Here is a 20,864-nt window from a genome sequence, read left to right on the forward strand (position 1 = left end):
TTTATATCATTCACCATTACATTTATTTTCACTATAAAACATTGTGCTAAGAGTAATTAAATAAGTACACTTTTCCAAACTACTTACATTATTTAAATTACTTAGTAGTTATATTCCACCCATCAATTTCCTAATTGAAACCCCTAAATTTGGCAATAAAACCCTTTCCGATTCTAATTCTTATGTCGCCATCTCATATTCAGTCAAGTTCTATAAATCTTGCCCTCAGGGTCTGGTATTTTACATCCCACTCTCAAGCTACGTTCCACTCAGCTACACTTCAGGTCTAGAGCCAGGACTCTCCTCTTCGTGTTTTTGGGTTTGTATGTTGTCTCATATCCTTCAGTTTGTAGTATCCACCCTGGTCACCAACCTAATCAAATGATTATTCATTACCATCCTCTGGTATAACTTCAATACATTTGAGGACTAATTTAGCCATTTAAAACAGCCTGTGATGTCAAGACACATCTAAAACCTGCAGGACACCGCTTCTCACTCTGATTCCCTTACCCCTGTTTTAAAAGATTCAGATCAACATAATGAACCCTCACTTTACAATATCACATTTACTGTATATATAGAAACACTGCAGATCTCAGCCCATCCTACCTTTCTTCACAGAAAATATTTCCTAACAATAATAATTACTAATTTAAGTAAAATAACTTTTCGATTAAATGATATGACATGCTCACAATTTCCTACAGTTCTTTTTTAACACTAGATTCAATAAACCTTCATTTTTATGGTGTAAAATTAACTATATATTCCTGATGTTTCACATTTAACATTTTTTCATCTTTCAACTTCTGCAAGTATCACGGATAAAAAAAAATCTTTTCATATTTTTTCAATTTGAAGGTTTCTAAATACAACTTCCATGTATATTTCATTTGTCTTTTGTATTTCATGTTCTTCATACAAAAAACAGAATATTATACTATATTCAACTTCTATGGATTTCTCATTCTTATCTGCCATAGCTCACCTAAGTATCACCTGTAGTAATATACTTATTGTTATTATAAATAATCTATATTCATTAAATTTTATAATGTTCAGATGCCAAATCACTATCAACAGTTGCCTCAAGTTTTTGTATTAGAATGTAAAGTACCTGTAAACAATAATACAACCCAGCCAACCCCTGTGAGAAATCACTTGTCAACGTTGGTAAGAAAAACTACTTTTAACAGGAAAAATCCTGTACAGAATCAAACTCAGTCTAGCTATTTCTGTTACTGGTTTGTAGGTAAGGTGTAGACAACAAAGACGCACAGTTATTAATTCTCCCTCGGTCATATAATCCCCGCCACCCCTCCTTCTCCTCCCTTGCAGCAACAGCAGGTCGAACCTCCTAAATGAGGGTCTCCCTTACTCCAGCAAATCGCAGAAAACCATCGTGCCTATCCATTCCCAATAGCGCTGGCATGACATCGGCAGGATGAGTACAGCAATTTTTTACCAATCATATACATTGCAACATGCAACTTATTCAAAATCCCCCAATCCATTTTCCTCTCCCTTAAATACTCTAAAGACACACCTTCTTAATACAGACTGGCCTATAAAAGAGCTGCAATTGAGGCAGGCTTCCTCTTTACTGGGAAAACAAGATGGCCACCACAAAGGTAACCTGCAACACTTTGTTACTCAAATGCTTCCCAACATTACTCACTACCCCCCCCCCCCCCCCCCCCCCCCCCCGCCCCCCCTTCTGGTCGACACATCTCCGGCAAACGGGAAAGATAGTCAGCAATAAGATTGTTCTTACCCGGACAATGCTGGACGGTGAACTGGTATGGCTGGAGGGCTAGGCACCAGCGCAGTATCCTCGCATTCTGATGTTGCTTGGAGTGCATCCACACCAGGGATCGGTGATCCGTCTGAAGAATAAATTCTCTTCCAAGGAGATAATATTTCAACGAATCAATTGCCCACTTAATTGCCAGTCCTTCTTTCTCTACTGTAGAATAGTTTTTTTCCCTGTCAAATAGCTTCTTACTTAAGAAAAGCACAGGTTTTTCTTCACCAGCTTCTCCTTGAGCCAGCACTGCTCCAAGTCCAACATTAGAGGCATCTACCTGTACAACAAATGGTTTGGAAAAATCCGGGCTTTGCAAAACAGGGGCTTCAGAAATCTGTCTCTTTAAACATTGGAAGGCATGTTCACAGTCGTCATTCCACATCACTTTAGAAGCATGTTTTCTCGTGAGATCTGTAAGAGGGGCTGCCAAGGTTGAGAAATGGGGAATAAACCTCCGATACCAGCCAACCAAGCCCAGAAACGACCTCACTTGCTTTTTGGTTTTAGGTCTGGGAATTGTTTGTATAGCCTTTACCTTTTCAACTTGTGGCTTTATTTGTCCATGGCCAACAATGTATCCTAGATACCTCACCTCTTCTTGTGCCCAGGCACACTTGCTCACATTCAGAGTCAAACCAGCCTCCTGGATCTTTGCCAACACAACCTTTAGATGCTGCAGGTGTTCCTCCCAAGACTCACTGTAAATCACCACATCATCCAGGTAGGCAGCTGCAAACTTTGAACAACCATTAAGGATAATGTCCATCAACCTTTGAAAAGTTGCAGGTGCCCCATGAAGACCAAAGGGCAACACGGTGTACTGAAATAAGCCCATTCCTGGAATTTGGAAGGCTGTGTATTCTTTACAGGACGTTGCAGGTTACCTTTGTGGTGGCCATCTTGTTTTCCCAGTAAAGAGGAAGCCTGCCTCAATTGCAGCTCTTTTATAGGCCAGTGTGCATTAAGAAGGTGTGTCTTTAGAGTATTTAAAGGGAGCAGGAAATGGATTGGGGGCCATTTTGAAAAGTTGCTGTCTGCATGTGTATCACTGCACCCCTCACTGCGTAACAAAATTGCTGTACTCATCCTGCCCGATGTCATGCCAGCGCATATTGGGAATGGCATAGGCACCGATCGGTTTTCTGCCGCCCATTTGCTGGGAGTAAGGGCGCCCTCCATTTGCGAGGTTCGCCTGCTGCTTGCTGCACAGGGAGGAGAGGACGGGGTGGCGGGGGATTCTCTGACTGGCTGGAGCAGCATCTAATAACTGTGCGTCTTTGTCCTGTCTCCCTCCCCTCACACCCAACCAGTCACACGAAATAGCTGCCACTGAGTGTGATTCTGTCAGGTATTTCTTCCTGTTAAAAGGTAGTTTTTCCTTCCCACTGTTGCCAAGTGCTTGCTCACAGGGGGTTGGGCTGGGTTGTATTATTGTTCAGTCTTTACTTTACAACATAAAGCACCTTGAGGCAACTGTTGTAGTGATTTGGCTCTGCATTAATAAAATTTAAATGAATATAGATTATTTATAAATCAATAAGTTATTACTACAGGTGAATACTACTAGGCTGAGCTATGGCAGAATAATGAATGAGAAATCCATAGAAGTTGAATAATAGTATAATAATTCTGTTTTCTTTTTATGGCTAAAACAGACTTTTCTGAATCATTTCACATGGAAAGTGTTTTAGCCCTTCAAATTGAAAAAAGTATGAAAAGATTTTTTTTTATCGTGAAATACTTGCAGAAAGTCTGAAATATGAAAAAATGTTAAACTGTGAAACATCAGGAATATAAATAGTTTCATTCTTCACACCATAAAAATGAAGGTTTATTGACATCTAGTGGTTCAAAACAAGAACTGTAGTGAACATGTGTGAGCACTGTCAATCAATTTAATCGAAAAAGTATTTTCTTAAATTAGTAATTATTATTGTTAGAAATCATTTTCTGTGACACGAAGCAGGTAGGATGGGCTGAGACTCTGCACGTGTTTCATATATCACAGTAAAGCCTGTGATATTGTAAAGTGAGGGTTCATTATGTTGATCTGAATCTCTCTGAACCAGGGGTAGGGAACTCCAGGCCTCGAGAGCCGGTGTCCTGCAGGTTTTAGATGTGTCCTTGATCCATCACAGCTGTTTTAAATGGCTAAATTAGCTCCTCAACATGTCTTGAAGTTCTCCAGAGGCCTGGTAATGAACTAATCATTTGATTCAGGTGTGGTGACCCAGGGTGAGATCTAAAACCTGCAGGATACTGCAGCAACATCCCCCAAAAACACGAAGAGGAGAGTCCTGGCCCCTAGCCCTGCCAGTGTAGCTGAGTGGAACGTAGCCTTAGAGTAGGGATGTCAAACTCCAGACCCTGAGGGCAAGACTTTATAGAACTTGACTGAATACTGAGATGGCGACATCAGAATCAGAATCGGAAAGGGTTTTATTGCCAAATGTTGAGCGGGTTTACAACATTAGGAAATTGCTGCGGTGCAGCAATCTAACCCTACTCAAGTAAATTTAAATAAATGTAAGTAAGTGTTTGGAAAAGTGTACTTATTTAATTACTCTTATTGCACAATGTTCATTCATAGTGCAAATAACATGAATCAAATGGCTGAATAGCCACTTCAATACATTGCCACAGTCAAGTTCTAAAGTCTTGCTAATTCAGCTTATTTAGCTTTATTGCAACAATGACACATTTAAAAGTTTCAGCCCTTGAGGACTGGAGTTTGATCTGTTTCTGAGAAGTGATTGGAGAAAACTTTAAAAAGCTGATGTGAGATGGGTGGCTTCTAAAAACAAATGACAGAATGGCCTTCTTTTGTCCTACATTTCATTCTGTTCATTCATCCTTCGGTGGGTGAATAACTTTGAATTTGTCATTTTTGAACATTTGGTAAGGTGCCTGTTTAAATGAATTCACTCATCTCCCTTCATGGACTACACTTGAATAACGTTGCACTCTACCTTATCTAACCAGCATATTAAGAGGCTGTGTAATGGCCCTCCCATCCTCCTGGCTCATAGAGAGTGTGACTAAATTAACCACACCCTGTGTTCAAAGGGCAGGTTCTTCCTCTGCTTCTCGTGCTTCAGCTCTGCACACCTGGGTTCATTAACTCACATACTGGTAAAGCTCTGATCAGCTGCCCACAACTTAAGATGGAGGAGGGATTTCATCAGAAGCTTGATTATTAGACTCAAACAGTTAGGAAAGTTGGCTCTTTCAGTCTGAACCTTTGGCTCATTGACCTTGTCTTACCTCTTCTTGTTCTCTGTGCAGGAAATTGGGAGAGAGAGAGAATTCCTGTGGAGAGAGATTCTGTGGACCTACCTGAACTGAAGCTTTGGATTCACTAACTGGAATTTATTTCTACTTTTAAGATTAGGCTTAAAACTTTCCTTTTTGCTAAAGCATATAGTTAGGGCTGGACCAGGTGACCCTGAATCCTCCCTTAGTTATGCAGCAAAAGACGTAGGCTGCCGGGGGATTCCCATGATGCATTGAGTTTTTCCTTTCCAGTCGCCTTTCTCACTCACTATGTATTAACAGACCTCTCTGCATCGAATCATATCTGTTATTAATCTCTGTCTCTCTTCCACAGCATGTCTTTATCCTGTCTTCCTTCTCTCACCCCAACCGGTCGCAGCAGATGGCCGCCCCTCCCTGAGCCTGGTTCTGCCGGAGGGTTAAAAGGGAGTTTTTCCTTCCCGCTGTTGCCAAAGTGCTTGCTCATAGGGGGTCATATGATTGTTGGGTTTTCTCTGTATGTATTATTGTAGGGTCTACCTTACAATATAAAGCGCCTTGAGGTGACTGTTGTTGTGATTTGGCGCTGTATAAATAAATTGAATTGAACCGGAAAAAAAAAATCCTTCTGTTGTTACTTCACTGTAAATAAACACACTGAACTTGGAGTCTGTGTTAGTCCAGTCAATCCATTAGTTATGACCGAGAGGGGGAATTCCTCGCCTGATTTCAATGTCTCAGTGTTAAACTATAAACGCATCAACAAGGAAGAGATCAGTAACATTCAGTTCAACTCATGGCCATTGATCACTGGTCTTTGTTCAATGGGCTTTCATCAATGGATAAACTCGACCCAGATTTGTAATATCTCATCAACTCCAGCTTTTAGTATTCTATCCTGTGGTGTTTTGTGATGCGCATGTTTGTTTGAATTGTTTTTTTCTGTAACACATCTGAGCCTGTTTGTTTTTGTGTTATATTTTTAAAATCTAAAATAAAATAATAAAATATTCTGTTGTTGATTAATGGTCATGAGAATTGATATTAATTATTAAGGAAAGGACCTCCCAGCCCATTGTTCCTTCCTTCAGTGGGCTTGTTTCAGTCATTATGCAAATGTACTGTTTATAAGGTTGGGGAATCCTGCAGTCAGCTGAGACTGAAGAAGTCACTTGGATGAGTGACGAAACGTTTTCCCCACTGAAAACGCTACATCTAGATGAGCAGAATCAGCTTTTGGGATGTGGTCCCAGTTAGTGTCAAAATATAAGGTTGTAAGAGTCTTTTTTTTTTTTTATCAAATAAATGTGTCCCATAGTCCAAGAGTGAGTGAAAACACAGTTCTGCTGTAATACATCAGTATTGTCAGTAGATGGAAGCAGAGTTTACATGAGAAATAAGGTCATTTACAACATCACTGACTTTTTAAAGTCTGTGGCTGTATCCCAATTCAGGGTCTGCAGCCTTAAAGTACGCAGCCTTAACGGTCCACAAGGGCCGTGTACTCAAAGACCGCTAAGGCCGGAAGTGCGAAGCTTGTGAAATGGGACGGTCTAGCCTTCGGTGTGCTGCCCAGGTTGCCTAGCAACCATGATACTAACAGCTGGAAACGTGTCATACAGCTTTGTTTGACAGAAATGAAGGAGAAAATCTTTTGTTCATTTGTTTGTTTGTTTCTACATGAGCTTTGATCATTCTCTGTAAGATTAAGCTCAGCTATTGAACGGCGTATATTTTAAAGTAAAGGCTTTAAAACCAAGTTAGTACAAACGTCACTAATGTCACATAACTTTGCCGACATGTGGCCAACAGTAATGTTTAATGTTCTTCGTTATTAAACATTTGCACATAAATAAGTGACATAATATTCAGTACTTACTTAAAGTTTACTCTTCGGGCGCCCCTCATCCGATGTTTTTTTTCGGCAAAATTATCCACACCCACCGCCGCGCTGTGCATTCTGGGATATGTTGGGCCACGAAGTCTACACCGCCACATCCTTAAAATTCAGGGAAATGAAGGACGCATCTGAGGGCTGCATTTCGAGCAGCCTTTGAATTGGGACAGCCTTTGTCGTGTCGCTGTGACGTAATCGGCCTTAAAATGCGGCCTTTAAGGCTGCAGACCCTGAATTGGGATACAGCCTGTTTGTGCTGATTCAGGATGAGAAGATGGAAAAATGATTCAGAGGTCCAGTCTTACTTACATGATCAGGAATTTACAGATATTGGAAAATATAAAAAAAAAGAAAAGAGAAAAAGGTAAAAAGGAAACATTTTATTTTATCAAAATAAAACAGGATGTGGCATGAGTTTGACTTCCTTTGCACAGTGGCTGTGGCATGCGAGACCTGTGTAGTTATTTCTCACTGAAAGCATTTGGAGCCTCGCTAAATAAAAAGATCAGTATTAATGAACTGTGAAATAGTTTGGGTGCAGTGTATTTTTTGCATACAAGTGTAATAGGATAGTTTTAGTGTTTTGCTTTTTACAACTTGAGTATGAACTTATACAAAATGCAGTAAGACATTGACAAAACTGTTTTATTGATTATAAAATAGTGCCATTCCTGGAAGACACACAGAATATGTTGGCCATCCTCCTCTGAGCACTAATGTTTGGTTTTTATCTACAATTAATAACGAGTGGTCTTTGTTTTACAGAGCAGAGTGACGTCATCTCCCTCCATCACAGGGAGGACAGGACCCTGCAGGATCACTGATCCACCTCAACACAGAGACAAACTACAGCATTTCATCCATTTACACACAGCTTCATCAACACTAACTCCACACACTCAGCTTACCAGTGACTGTCAGGTTAACCATGTTACTGATGGGACCCTCTCTGTCTGATAGGTAAAGTGTGATGTTACAGAAATAACCAACCAATCTTCCCCACCCATCTCCACACTGAGTCCTCTGTTGTTTGCTGGTGTTTCTCCTCAGAGTCCATCCAGCAGAGCTGTCGTCCTCCTCACAGCTCAGAGACACAAAGTCTCCTCTAAAGAACTGAGAGCTGCTGGGACTCACAGTCAGACGAGCTGTGAGGAAGAAGATACATCAAGATTGACTGAACTGCTCACATCAGCAATCCTTGTACTGGATGTTTAATGAAGCAGAAATAATTTCTTAAACAAGACTGATTGTCAAAAAGTGTGACTTGTTGGTATATTTGATTGAAGTAGGACATTAAATCATTTAGATTATCAGGAGAAATGAGATAACACTGACATTATTTAGTCTGCAGTTAGCTGCAACTGGTTCTTACTAAATGTGTCTTGGAAGAGTGAGTCAGGTTTACAGTGTGACAGAAGAAGGTTACTGACCTTGGTTTGTGGTGCAGCTCAGCAGTGAGATCAGAACTAAAGAGAAATTAAACTCAGGTTAGTTCAGAGTTTCACATTCAACAAGACAGCAGAGGCATGAAAAACACAGAGTGAGCTTACAGAGCAGACACAGCAGAGACGTTTCCTCCATCCTGCTGCTCAATGATATCAGACCAGCTCTGAGATCAGCTAACGCAAAAACCTTCCTCCTTCTCCTCTTCTTCCTCCTTGTGTTTGACTTGGTGTCAGCATTCCCTTTTCCCCCAAAACTCTACAAATACAAAAAGCAGAACCTCAGTGGTTGCTCAGAGGGGTGTGTTTTGCAGTTTTTTCATCATAAATAAAAAAGAATCTGAGCTACATTATTGAAAGGATTGATTTTAATAATAGGTTTGCAGATCAATAGAAACTACTTGTGTCTCCCTGTGAGAAATGAGCCAGATTTTACTCCTGCTGTCAAAACGTAAATAAACTGTGACATCAAACTGGCAATCACACTTTAGATGAGCTGCTATAAAGTCACTTCTTATTGTATCTGAAACATAAATGGTTATAAATCAGGGATGTGATCACCACTAACTGATAACCTGGTGGGATTTTCATGTGTTTTTGTGTGTCCGTGACACTTTCTGATTAGTAGTTATGTGCAATACCACTGATTTCCTTTCCAATCGGATACCAAATAAAATTCAGGCGATACTGATCCGATACCTCATAATGATTACAGGACGTCAGGTTACTTGTTCTTATCACTTAATAATGCAGAATTATCACATAGAAACAAAAAAGCTTTTTTGAACGCCTTGCCTGCACTTAAGGACTCCGCGAGAGACGTCTGTCTCACCCTAGCAGCACCTGACCCTGTCCACCCCTCCTCTTCAGTTCATCTCAACATAAACATAAACAATGTGATTTACTCTGAGGTGTTTGACGATTTTAGTGGTGTTACCACAACACCTCACTATCTTGCCACATTTACCACAAACCGCGTCTTGGCTGTTAGTGGAGGTAAAGTACATCCGCCAATGACTCCATTTACACACAGCCATTGTTGTGAGTGTGTGCACCAAGGGGCAGCGACACATTTATAAAGCCATATTTCGCACATGACTATTAAAGACGGAAGAGGAAGTAGTTCCTTCCAGTGTAGACAATCCGAATTATATCATTTCTTTCCACTCTGTATCTGTTAACGATAAACTACAAATAGGGGAGGGGGCGTGTTTTATAAGTAAGGTTTGAAGAGAGAGAAAAAAAAACAGCGGTTTGTTTACTTCCTATATGAACGGGAACCGCCCACAGATTGGCTGAATGATTTCCGTGTGATTAGTTTTTTTATTGAAAAAAAGAGCGCCATCAATCAGCTATTTAAACGAACCATGTTTACTTTAATGTAAAATCGCAACATAAAAATCTAAACGAATAAACAAATGTCGGTTAATGTATCTGGCAGCAGTCTCGGCTCCTCCGCTGGTCCGGAAAACTCCAGAAAGTTCTGGAGCCGGTAAAGAAGCTTCACCGGAACCGGCGCGCTCATTCAGAGTAGTTTCCACCGTGGTCGTGTTGGCGGTACCTGGCTGAGAGCTCGTGAGTAACTGACGGAAAACCTTTAAAAGATAAACGTTCACCGGCTGCTCTGTTTTTACTGACACATTGAACGTGACCGTCGCTGTTTAGTTACCGTTAATAATCTGTAAAGCGCTAACGTTTTAACTGGTTCACGGTACGAGCTGATACAGCAACGTCACATCATTTTCTGCCGTAGTTTAAAACGACGGTAAACAAACGGATATTTGAGTAAATCTCTACTGTGCAACGTAAACTAACTGGACTCCGTGACTTTAATCCTGCGTCTATTCCCTCCTCATTCTTTGCTGTTTTAGGTTAAGCGCAAATGGCTGTTCTAACGTTTTCGTGGCCCTGCTGGATTCTGATGCTCGTTGTCGTCGCCACCGCGTCCACTTTCGCCGGTGAGATTTCGCCTCGGCGCCGAAGCGAACAAAACAAATCACTCCGCTGACTGTGCAAACCTCTATGTGTGATTGAGTATTCGGTGCCTTTTATTGGTTGGAAAAATGTTCCAAAATCTCAAAGTTGTGGTCACGTCATCGTAGATGGCGCGTTGGTCGTAAGTTTGGAAGCCTTTGAATGGAAGAGTCGTGAGTTTAAACACGGAGACTTCAGATCGTTCCCTGCGGTGCTTACTTGTCAAACATATTGAGCCACAAACAATGTTCCTGTCAAAAGGGAGAAGCTGCTATCAATTTCTGCTAAAAACTTTAATAGACATAAAAATACCTTTCAAGTGGGCCAATATATAACCTCTTTTTAATTCTGTAAAGATGTTTTAATTGGCTGAAAAAAGGCAGGCACAAATATGTTTGCAAGCAGGGGCGCCTCCAGAAATTTTCATAGGGGTGGCCATATAGGGACCCCTAAAAACACTGGGCTTACACACCAACAACAGAATTTCCAGTCTTATTATGCTTTTGTAAAATATAGGTTACTTTAAAAATATGGCAAAAAAAGAGAGAAAATAAATATGTACTTAGTTAATTTCCTGCTGTTAAAGTTGATATGACTAAAAATAGGTACATAAGAAAAATTTTGAACTCAATAATAAAACCCTCTCTCTTGTGCTCAGTCTGCCATTGCTATAACAACAAAAGACTGATCCATTGGCGTGAATGGAGATAATGCGACTCTTCCATTTAACGGCTGTAGTATCAGCTGAGTTGTGTATTAGATATGATGCGTTATACTGTATTAAATCGCTCACGCCCGACAAGTTGGAAGGACGCCTCTTCTACGTCACACTGGATGCTCTTATTCACAGAGTTACGGTAAACTAGGCGCCACGGGAGTTCCACTGATATGTCCAAATATCAAACTGCAATATTTACTTAGGGAGTTTACACTCCACTGATTAAAAAGGCACTTTTGAAAAGTTTTTTGAAAATATATCACTTCATTCTGTGCAACTGTGCAAAAATTAGCTTTTCAGCCAGTTTCTGAGGAAAAGGAGTATCAAGGACACACTAAGAAGAAGAAAAATATTTTCATTTTGAAGGTTTTTTTTAAAAAAAATCTATGGATTTATCAAGCAAAAAAAAGTGGTGCTCCAGAGTGGAAGGAGAACGAACAGGAGGATGACTGCAACGCTAGGACTTGGGATTTGGGTATTGAGGCCCATGGTGGGTGTGAAACATGAAGGAGGGTGAGTAATTTGGGATTTTTGTAAAACAATGAGATATTGTTAGCACTTATGCACTTGTACTGTAACTTGTGTGATATCTGCTGGCTCACTGAAAATGAGGAGTCAAATAGACGAGTGTGGCGAGGCTGAATCTATTTCGTGTGTGTGTGTGTGGTAACCACATGACAATGACAGTGTGAGTTTATACCCTTAAATAAATGCGTCCAGACAGAGAGAGCCAACAATATCTTGCTGCATTATTAACCAAAAATGTACTTACAGATTTTAGAAGTGTACCAGATAAACATACCTTTTGTAAATTCTCTAACCTCTGTGTTGTTTCGTCTTTCAGAGCACAAAATCATCACCGCTGGACCCGTCGTCACTCTGCCATGTCAGCCTCCAAATGACCGCTCCATCCTAGCTGTAGAGTGGACAAGAGCTGACCTGGGCTATAAATACGTGGTTTTGTACCGGGCTGGACACTTTGACTCTGTCATCGGGTTTAAGAACCGGGTGGATCTGCAGCAGGGGAACATCATCAACCTGAGTGTTGTTGATCCTCCAGGTGAGTGAGTAGAGTTGAGTGTGTGTGTGATCAGAGGTGAAGCTGCTTCCTGGTTGTTGATGTTTGTTTCTAAAGATGTTGTTGATGAGACTTTGTAGAAAGCAGCTGGTCTGAGTGATGTGATCAGAGTGCAGTAGATAATGTCTGACAGCAGTTTGAAGAGGAAATGGATTCTGTTCTGTTCTTCACTCATCACCTACCTGACAGCTGACACCTCACACCTGTTTCTCACCTGCAGGTCAGACAGGAGGACACACAGAGGATGGATCTGTTGGAATGAAGTTTTTGTTTAGGGAGTTCATGGCGGTGGTGTGTGTGGTGGGGGTGTTGGTGATGTTTTCGGAGCTGCCTTTGAAAATGTCTTTGGTTGTTTTGTTGGTGGTGGTGATGGTGTTGTTGTTGTTTTTTTGAGGTACAGAAAACTTAAAACAACAGATGCAGGGTTCATATCAGGCTGCAGTTGAACTTGAGTCTGTTTGAAATGTTTCAGTTTTTTCCAGCTGATCTGAGGTGGCCGCAAAGATTTTCAGGTTTCATGTTTAAACATCCATTAATTAATTAATTAATTAATTTATTTATTTATTTTAAGTGGAAAAAAATGTCCAGAGTCAAAGTTGTGCTTTTAGTTACTCACTGTCTGTTCACAAAAATCATGCTTTACTGGAAGTCTTCATATTCATTTGAAAAGAGAAAGTTGTTACTTTTACTTGTTAATGATAAACTACAAATAGGGGAGGGGAAATACCTGCTGCTTCACTTTAAACAGATAAAACACTCGTGTTTATATCAGAGAGGTTTCTAAGCATTAAGCACTGTGCACACTTCTTAACTTTGTTATTGCACACAGTTTTTAATATATTTATTTCTATTGCAGACTTCATTAGTAATAGTGAAATGTAGGATTTATTTTTATTCTATTTTAAAAATGAAATGTATTTCATCAGAAATCTGGGAGTTTGTGATTCTAATGTTTCTACTATAAAGTTAAAGTGCCCTGTGGATATCACCTGAATAAAACTGAAGCTGGAATCAAAGTGTCATGCCTGTACTGGTTCTTTTCATTTTAAAATGTTACTTATTTGATGGTTTCAATCATTTTTAATACAGAGAGGAGTTAAATCAACTCAACCCTCTCTACCGAAAAGTCACTTTGGACTCGATCTGCTTCAAACTTCTGCTAGTCGTGAATCAAACATCAAAATGTGGTTATACAAAGTGGAAAAATTACAATCAAATCAAAATCTGCAAACTTTGACCCCACAGAGTCGAGCTTTTCAGTTCAATCAGCTGCATTTCGATGTCATTGGCATTACCTCAGCCAATTAATGCCAGTAATTCCTTTAAAGAACTGCAAACTGCTGGGACTCACAGTCAGATGAGCTGGGAGGAAGTGGAGAGGATACATAGAAATGTTTAATTAATTTAGTTTGTGGTGCAGCTCAGCAGTGAGATCAGAACTAAAGAGAAATTTAACTTAGGGCTCTACTTTGAACTAACCTATGTGTGAGTATTTCTAATCCAGCTCCTGCAATATTTGTGTTTAATCCTGCCCACACCCACAGACTCACTGATATTCATAAATTTTACGTGATGTTAGAGCTACTGGGATACGCCCACCTCGAGGGCAAAAGCTATACTGGGTCCTTTGCCCTCCAGTCATTCGAGTTTAATTAAAGTGCCAGATGTTTGCTGTGCTCTCCAATGCACTAATCAGTGTTTATTTACAGCTGAAGAATGTAGAGTATGGCACCAACATGTGAGCACACCTCTCCTAACCCTGCCTTACAGACCAAATCACACCAATGCCTGCTTCTTCATCAAAGTAAAACATGAACCCACAGCAGAGGCACGGACTACAAACTGAACAAAGAGAACACGGAGTACAAGGACAGGAGTGACATGAGAAGCAGAGGAACCAAAACCTAAGAACTAGAAATCCAAAATAGAAACCAAAACACTAACAGACTAAACAATGAGGAAAATAAAGATCAATAATGATACAAACATCAAAACATTGGGTCACCGAGCCAGGACCGTGACACTGGCTGTGCAGAGCAGCTGGGAAGTGGACCTGAGCAGAGAGTCCACAGTGTGGAGAACTGATCTGAGCAAATAAAGAATGAAATCCAGGTTCAGGTCTGAGCAGGAGAGCTGAGGAGGTGAAGTTGACCACTGAGGCGGAGCACAGTGGAGGGTGGATGAAAGGCAGCAGGTTTGGTGATCAGATATGGACGAGATGATAAACTTTCACTGTTCTACTTTTACAGTAATATTGTTTTTAAATATGTTTTAGCTGTGAAGTCAGTTTTAAAACAAAGACAATCAGCTGTTCAGTCTTTCACAGTGAGACTCTTTCTAGACTCCTACTTTGAAAAACAAAAGTTACTAGAAATAAATCATCTCTAACACTCAGATGACAGAAGACCTCTTTGTAGAAATGACAATAAATGCACAGCTTTATTTATTACTGATATAAAGTTTGCAGAAATCACTGAGACATAAAAGAGGCGATTCAGAGGTGATGCTCTGTGGTGACATCAGTGATGACATCATTATTCTCATCATTATGAGAAGCACAAAGGGAATTTCCTGTAAATATGTAGAAAGACTAGTTTACACAGGGAGACTAGTTCATTATTAGCACACTGAGTGATGAGTCAATGATTCAGTGTTACCTTTGGTTCTGCATCGATACAAAGACACCATGAGGACAGTGGAGATAAAGTATGGACAAAACACCAGCAGGTGGAGGACCACTCTGAATGCAAGCTGGATGGAGCTGCAATCAGGGAGTGGAGCTGAGGAAGGGGGCACTGTTTCCGTGGTGGCTCGCACAGTAGCTGTGGTTGTAGGTGTACCTGCAGAGAGAATCGCTCCTGTTCAGATGAATATGTGGATGAAATAAGAGGTGAAATCAGAGTGAAGCTCCTCACCTGTGACAGTGATCCAGCTGGATGGAGACTCTCCATGACCGCTGATGTCACACTTGTAGAGGCCTTCATCAGACCTGGAAACATGCTGGATGGTCATGTGACCTGTAGGCTGCTTCCTGATGAGGGAGCCATCTTTATAGAAAGCAGCTGGGAGGTTGGAGGGAGTGGTCTTTGTTTTACAGAGCAGAGTGACGTCATCTCCCTCCATCACAGGGAGGACAGGACTCTGCAGGATCACTGATCCACCTCAACACAGAGACAAACTACAGCATTTCATCCATTTACACACAGCTTCATCAACACTAACTCCACACACTCAGCTTACCAGTGACTGTCAGGTTAACCATGTTACTGATGGGACCCTCTCTGGACTCACACCAGTAAACTCCACTGTCAAATGCCAAGAGGCTCCTGATATAACAGGAAGAATTAGCTGATCTTGCCCACCCATCTCCACACTGAGTCCTCTGTTTGCTTGTGTTTCTCCTCAGAGTCCATCCAGCAGAGCTGTCGTCCTCCTCACAGATCAGAAGCACAAAGTCTCCTTCAAAGAACTGAGAGCTGCTGGGACTCACAGTCAGACGAGCTGTGAGGAAAGTGGAGAGGAAACAGAATTATTTCAGTAATCAGACAGCTTTTGGAAACACTAAACTCCTCACATCAGCTGCTATTTCTGAGTAAAGGATGTTTAATAAAACAGACATTATTTCTTGAACTAGCTCATTATCAAAAAAAGGAAATATTGGTATGTTTAAAGGAAGTAAGAGATGAAAACCTTTGAACTGTGAGGAATAACATTCACACTTGGCACTGATCACCACCTGCACTCATGTATATATCATGTATATATCTATCTATCTATCTACTTAGCACTTTTAATTCTTATTCTCATTTTTATTTTCATGTCTATTTAAGCTTAATTTATAACAGTATTTATAACAGTATGTTTGCACTGAAGCACCGCAGCAATTTCCCAATGTTGTAAACCCGCTCAACATTTGGCAATAAAACCCTTTCTGATTCTGATTCTCTGATTCAATTAAATTCAGTTCTGTTTATACAGTACAGCGCCAAATCACAACAACAGTCACCTCAAGGAGCTTTATAGTGAAAAATATCCTCTCTTTCTACAATAATACATACAGAGAAAAACATCATTTGTAACCTTCACTAAAGCTGTTTCTGTGCTGTGCTGAGCTCTGAAACCTAATTAACCTAACCCCAATAACTGCATGACTTTTAACTGTTGGAGGAAACCAGAGTACCCAGAGGGAACCCACTGCTAACTAGCTGGATTGCAGACTTGAACCCAGGACCTTCTTACTGTGAAGTAACCACCGCGCCACCAAGCTGTCAAGCCTGACTTCCCAAAAGTAGGAAATCTGTGGTTACAAGGCTTGATGCAGAATTTTCTTTACGTTTTTGTCCTTGACATGTTAAACCACAATAAATAGCAACAGCATACACATAGTTGTCTTCCTCTTATAACCCCAGTGATTTTCCTGTGGTTTGAAATCTCGTGTGATCTTCTGAATTTCATAAGTCCAGGCAATAAACTATTCTTACTAGACTGTATCATGTCATCGACACAAGATCAAATTAAGTTGTTGAATTTCATGCAGATCCCACATGATTTAATTATGTTGAGCATAGAAACATTAAATTGTTTTGTTCAAATTCTAAGTTAGTAAACTGTAAATGTAACAACCATCCTTTTCTTGAATGTGGTGCCTTTGCTTACACTTCAAATAAATCAGAGGGATGTTTTTCAGCTTTTTTTCCCCACAGATACACTAAAATTACTGACTGAGTTAGTGAAAATATTCATGATTATCAATCATATTTCATGTTGACAGGCACAAGATTTGTCTTCTTGCAAACTGGAAAAACTGTGTTTCCAACCTTTTTGTCGTGACCTCACAGAGCAGCAAATTAAAATGATGAAAATGAAAAACAAAATAAATTTATTTGTTGCTGTTGCTACATTATAAGGTCAACATAACCTTTTCTGGCACTGTTTTATTCTTTTATGTGTACACACTTGGCCAATAAAGCTGATTTTGATTCCAAACACTCAGTGTTGTTTTACACACTCACTAATTGGCTGTGGCTGATAATAATCGGAGATTATGGATTTCTGAGTTTCATACAACAATAAAAGGGGTTTAATAGTTTACCTACTGACCTGCTGTGTAGTGAGTACAGAGTATATCTACTTTTATTAAACTTCGCAGAGTCACGGTCATCATCAGGCTCACATTGGCTTTGCAGCTCCTTGCCAGTTTTGCTTTGGTCAAGAGTTGCTCACAAACTAATAATCCACCACCAAAGAGAATCTGGAGTACATAAAACCACAAACAATGGCAAAAAAATCCTCCGCTTCCTCATCATTGTCACCTGCCACATTTTTTCACCACTCAAAGCTAAAGAACAACATGTCTCCGTTATTTAAACCACTTTTGTTTGGACTGAACTGAGCTGCAGAGAAGTCATTTAGTTGATTTGTCTCCAGAATTGCATCTCTACAGCTTTCTGTAGTGCCAGTTCAAGTTGGCCCTTAGCCTGAGACACCTCATTACCATCAAACACATCCAGCACTGTTTCACGCAATAAGACATGAAATAAACATAATGTTTTAAGAACAGATCAAAGTGAGTGAGATTAAAGCAACAAGGCAAGGATGAAATGGTTTTATGTAACTTAAGCCAGGTACTGTACTTGTTTCCACCAGCCTTGGAAAGCTGAGGGAAAACAGGTTGAGGGTTGAATAAAAGTATAGTTTTTGGTGTAGAAGGTTCTACATCAAAAGAGTTCACAGGATATAGAAGTGCTGGACAATTTATTAAGGATTGCTTCAGCTTCACTGAACAGGATTTGGAGACCTTTGTCACCTACTGTTTGCCATGTAAAAGAGGAATCAGTGACCCTTAGCTTACTCCCCTCAAACATGGTGTTTTACTGATGTCAACTATTTCCCCCTAGCCTCTTTCTTAGTACCAACTAGATTAGATCCATTGTCAGACCAGACAGGCCAGATACATTTTAAAGTATTTGCTTGCGTATGAACTTAAGTGGCATCTCATTCTTAATCCATATGGTTTAATATAATGTTGTCCCACTATTTTCAGCAATAACAGCTTCTGCACGTCTGTGTAGGATTTCCACAAGGTTTAGGAGTGCTAATGGGAATATTCGATCATGTTTCAGAAGTGTCATATCAGACACTGATGTTGGATGAGAAGGCCTGACTTACAGTCTGCACTCAAATGGATCCCAAAGATGTTCTGTTGGGTTGAGGTCAGGTCTCTGTGCAGGCCAGTCAAGTTCTTTCACTCCAAACTCATTAATCCACCATCATCCATGTCTTTATGGAACTTGCTTTTGTGCACTGTTAGAACAGGAAGAGGCCATAACCCCAAGCTGTTGCAGAAAAGTTGAGTTTGAAATATTAGAAAAATTATACCTCAAAGTGGCAGCATTGCATAAAAGAAGAGTCTGAGTCCACATTTCTTCTTCTTCTTCTTTTTTTTTTTTTTTATATTTCCACAAACAATTTGGTCCACAAAGAGACTTCACCCTGTTTAAATCCTTACTAACTCTTTCATCTGTCGCCCAAGTTGACCTTTGACACCAGAGGGAGGAAACATTAGCACATTTCTGACATTTACAAAGAATTTTCTAAGTATGGTGCAAATGGTCCTGTGTGTAAAGATAGCAGGGACTTTTGAATTACATGACTTCTGTAAAAGACTTCAGTTGAAGTCATGTGACTTAAGAGAAACTGTGATCTTTACACTTTATCTGTAGACCTGCCTCATTCGCTCTGCTGCTGCTCTCTGAATAAACACCTGACCACACAATCATAACAAATGTTATAAACAAGTAACTGTGAAGTTATGAAGAAACCGTTTAATATGATCATTTCAGAATCAGAATCAGAGAAACTTTATGAATCCCAAGCTGTCAGCAGCAGAATACATACATACAGCAGACAGCAGAGCAATCGTATAAAAAGAATTGTAGAAACAGAGATAAAAATATAAAAGGAAAGTCATATTAACAGTAATGTTAGTGGGATATTAACAGGTATTATAGCTGCACAGGTAAGTAAATGTACGTTGTGGTGTACAAAAAGTGACGCTTGGCAGTGAGGTGTGTTTACTGTGGTTCAGGATGTGTGGGTCTGACCACGTGGTTGAATTAAATAGTCTGACAGCAGCAGGAAGGAACGGCCTCTGTTGAAACTGCTCCAAGGAGGTTGGAGTCATCGCCAGGTTTCTGTCACCAAGAATAAATGAAATAAAGTTCATGTGAGGTTAAAAGTTTAATTAAGACTAAAAGTTTTGATTGCAGCATTCTGAGGGTCTTGTAGGGATGTTACTGAGGTTGTGGGAATGTTCCTTGATAACCGGGTAACAGTTAAAATATCTGAAACAAAACTTTTTTTCACATGTTTCTGCTACACTGATTTTTTTTTTTACCATTTTCTTAACGTGACAGAGTTGGTTAAATTTAGTGGCGGGATGAGAACTGAACAGGAAGTATGAAAGTTTCCTGAAAGAACAAAACTTTTACTTATTCTGATGCACGAAATCAACTGATTTTAGTGAGAGGCAGCAGTTCTGACAGCTTTTTGCACTGTGGCTGCTGAAAGTCAGGGTTTTGTTAGCAGTCGACTGTCCTCAGTTTGTTTTCTCGCTCCTTTGTTTATTTTGGTTCTTTCAGTTTACTTTCTTGTTTAAAGACATGACTCACTGTGTGCACTAGCATTCATATAGATAAGCTGCTGCTGCAAGCCCCACAGCACGGTGGACTAAACCATTTTTTTTATCTGTAAGGGGTGAAATGGCATCACAGCTAGTGTTATCACGGCTAGTTAGGAATCAAAGTTTAGTCACCTGACTGATTTATTCATGAAATTTAAATATGACACTAATTAATAAGCAACAAAAAAAAAATGCAAACTAAAAAAAAAAAATGTTTCAGGTTTGGATAGGCCCCTCCCACCTCAGGGGCCCTGGGTAGTCCTACTCTTCCTCCACCGCTTCCACGCCCCTGCTTACGTTGACACGATCACGGAAGACGCGGAAGACGCACGGATATTTAAACAACATTAAATGTTAATGTTTTTAATAAAGTACAACTCAGATAATCTCACGCCCAGGATCTATCGATAAGGAAGTTTAAAGTTTTTTTAAAGCTGAAGAAGGAAAAGTCCGAACACGGAAATGAGAGCTGGCAGGTCTGCGTGTCTCTGCTGGAGTTTACTGTCTGTCTGCGTCCTGCTGGTCTCTGCAGGTGAGACTCAAGCTGTTTTAAAGCAACATGAAGTATGAGAGTTCACTTTATATTACTCTGAAAAGTCCGTAATACTGAGCCTATAATATCTGTGTCATTAGTGTCTGTTTAACCTGTGCTGTGGAAACTCAGCACGCAACCCGATTTATTTGCAGTTATTCTGAAATACGCACGGCGGGGTGCTGCGCTCAGTTCCCAACAATTTCTTTTCATTAACACGACAAGGTCCGGAGAAATGATGCTGCTCTGCGCTGTCACTGAGGGAGGAGTTTAAGGTGTGCAGGAGGAGGTGGACACTATATGGACTGCATGTTTACAAGTGATTCATGTATTTTAAAAAACAGCTTTTACTATAACCTATAATTTCCTATAACCTGCATAAAACTAGACCCGTTTTGGATAATTAATTGCAAAAGTTATGCATTTTTGCTACCACCAAAAGTTTATTTTGTTCCCCTTTTTTGGAACATTGTGTTATAG

At 40.1% G+C, this 20,864-nt stretch overlaps 1 protein-coding gene across 4 annotated transcripts in view; it reads left to right on the top strand.

Annotated features, from left to right (window-relative positions):
• Positions 1-9,432: 9,432 nt before the first annotated feature.
• Positions 9,433-20,864, top strand: part of LOC102292361 (programmed cell death 1 ligand 1) — a 16,292-nt gene continuing 4,860 nt past the window's right edge. The window contains exons 1-4 of one of the 4 annotated variants that reach the window (XM_042215112.1): positions 9,433-9,976; positions 11,494-11,606; positions 11,938-12,153; positions 12,392-14,098. In XM_042215112.1, coding sequence (XP_042071046.1) covers positions 11,597-11,606; positions 11,938-12,153; positions 12,392-12,564 — 399 coding nt within the window. In that variant the 5' untranslated portion in view covers positions 9,433-9,976; positions 11,494-11,596 and the 3' untranslated portion in view covers positions 12,565-14,098. Of the gene's footprint in view, positions 11,607-11,937; positions 12,154-12,391; positions 14,099-20,127; positions 20,385-20,864 lie in introns of those variants that run through there. The other 3 variants (XM_042215111.1, XM_042215113.1, XM_005949513.3) reach the window with 3 other exon arrangements.

This window comes from Haplochromis burtoni, unplaced genomic scaffold, assembly GCF_018398535.1.
Source record: "Haplochromis burtoni strain Fernald_Lab_line unplaced genomic scaffold, NCSU_Asbu1 Contig_660, whole genome shotgun sequence".
Taxonomy (NCBI): Eukaryota; Metazoa; Chordata; class Actinopteri; order Cichliformes; family Cichlidae; genus Haplochromis; species Haplochromis burtoni.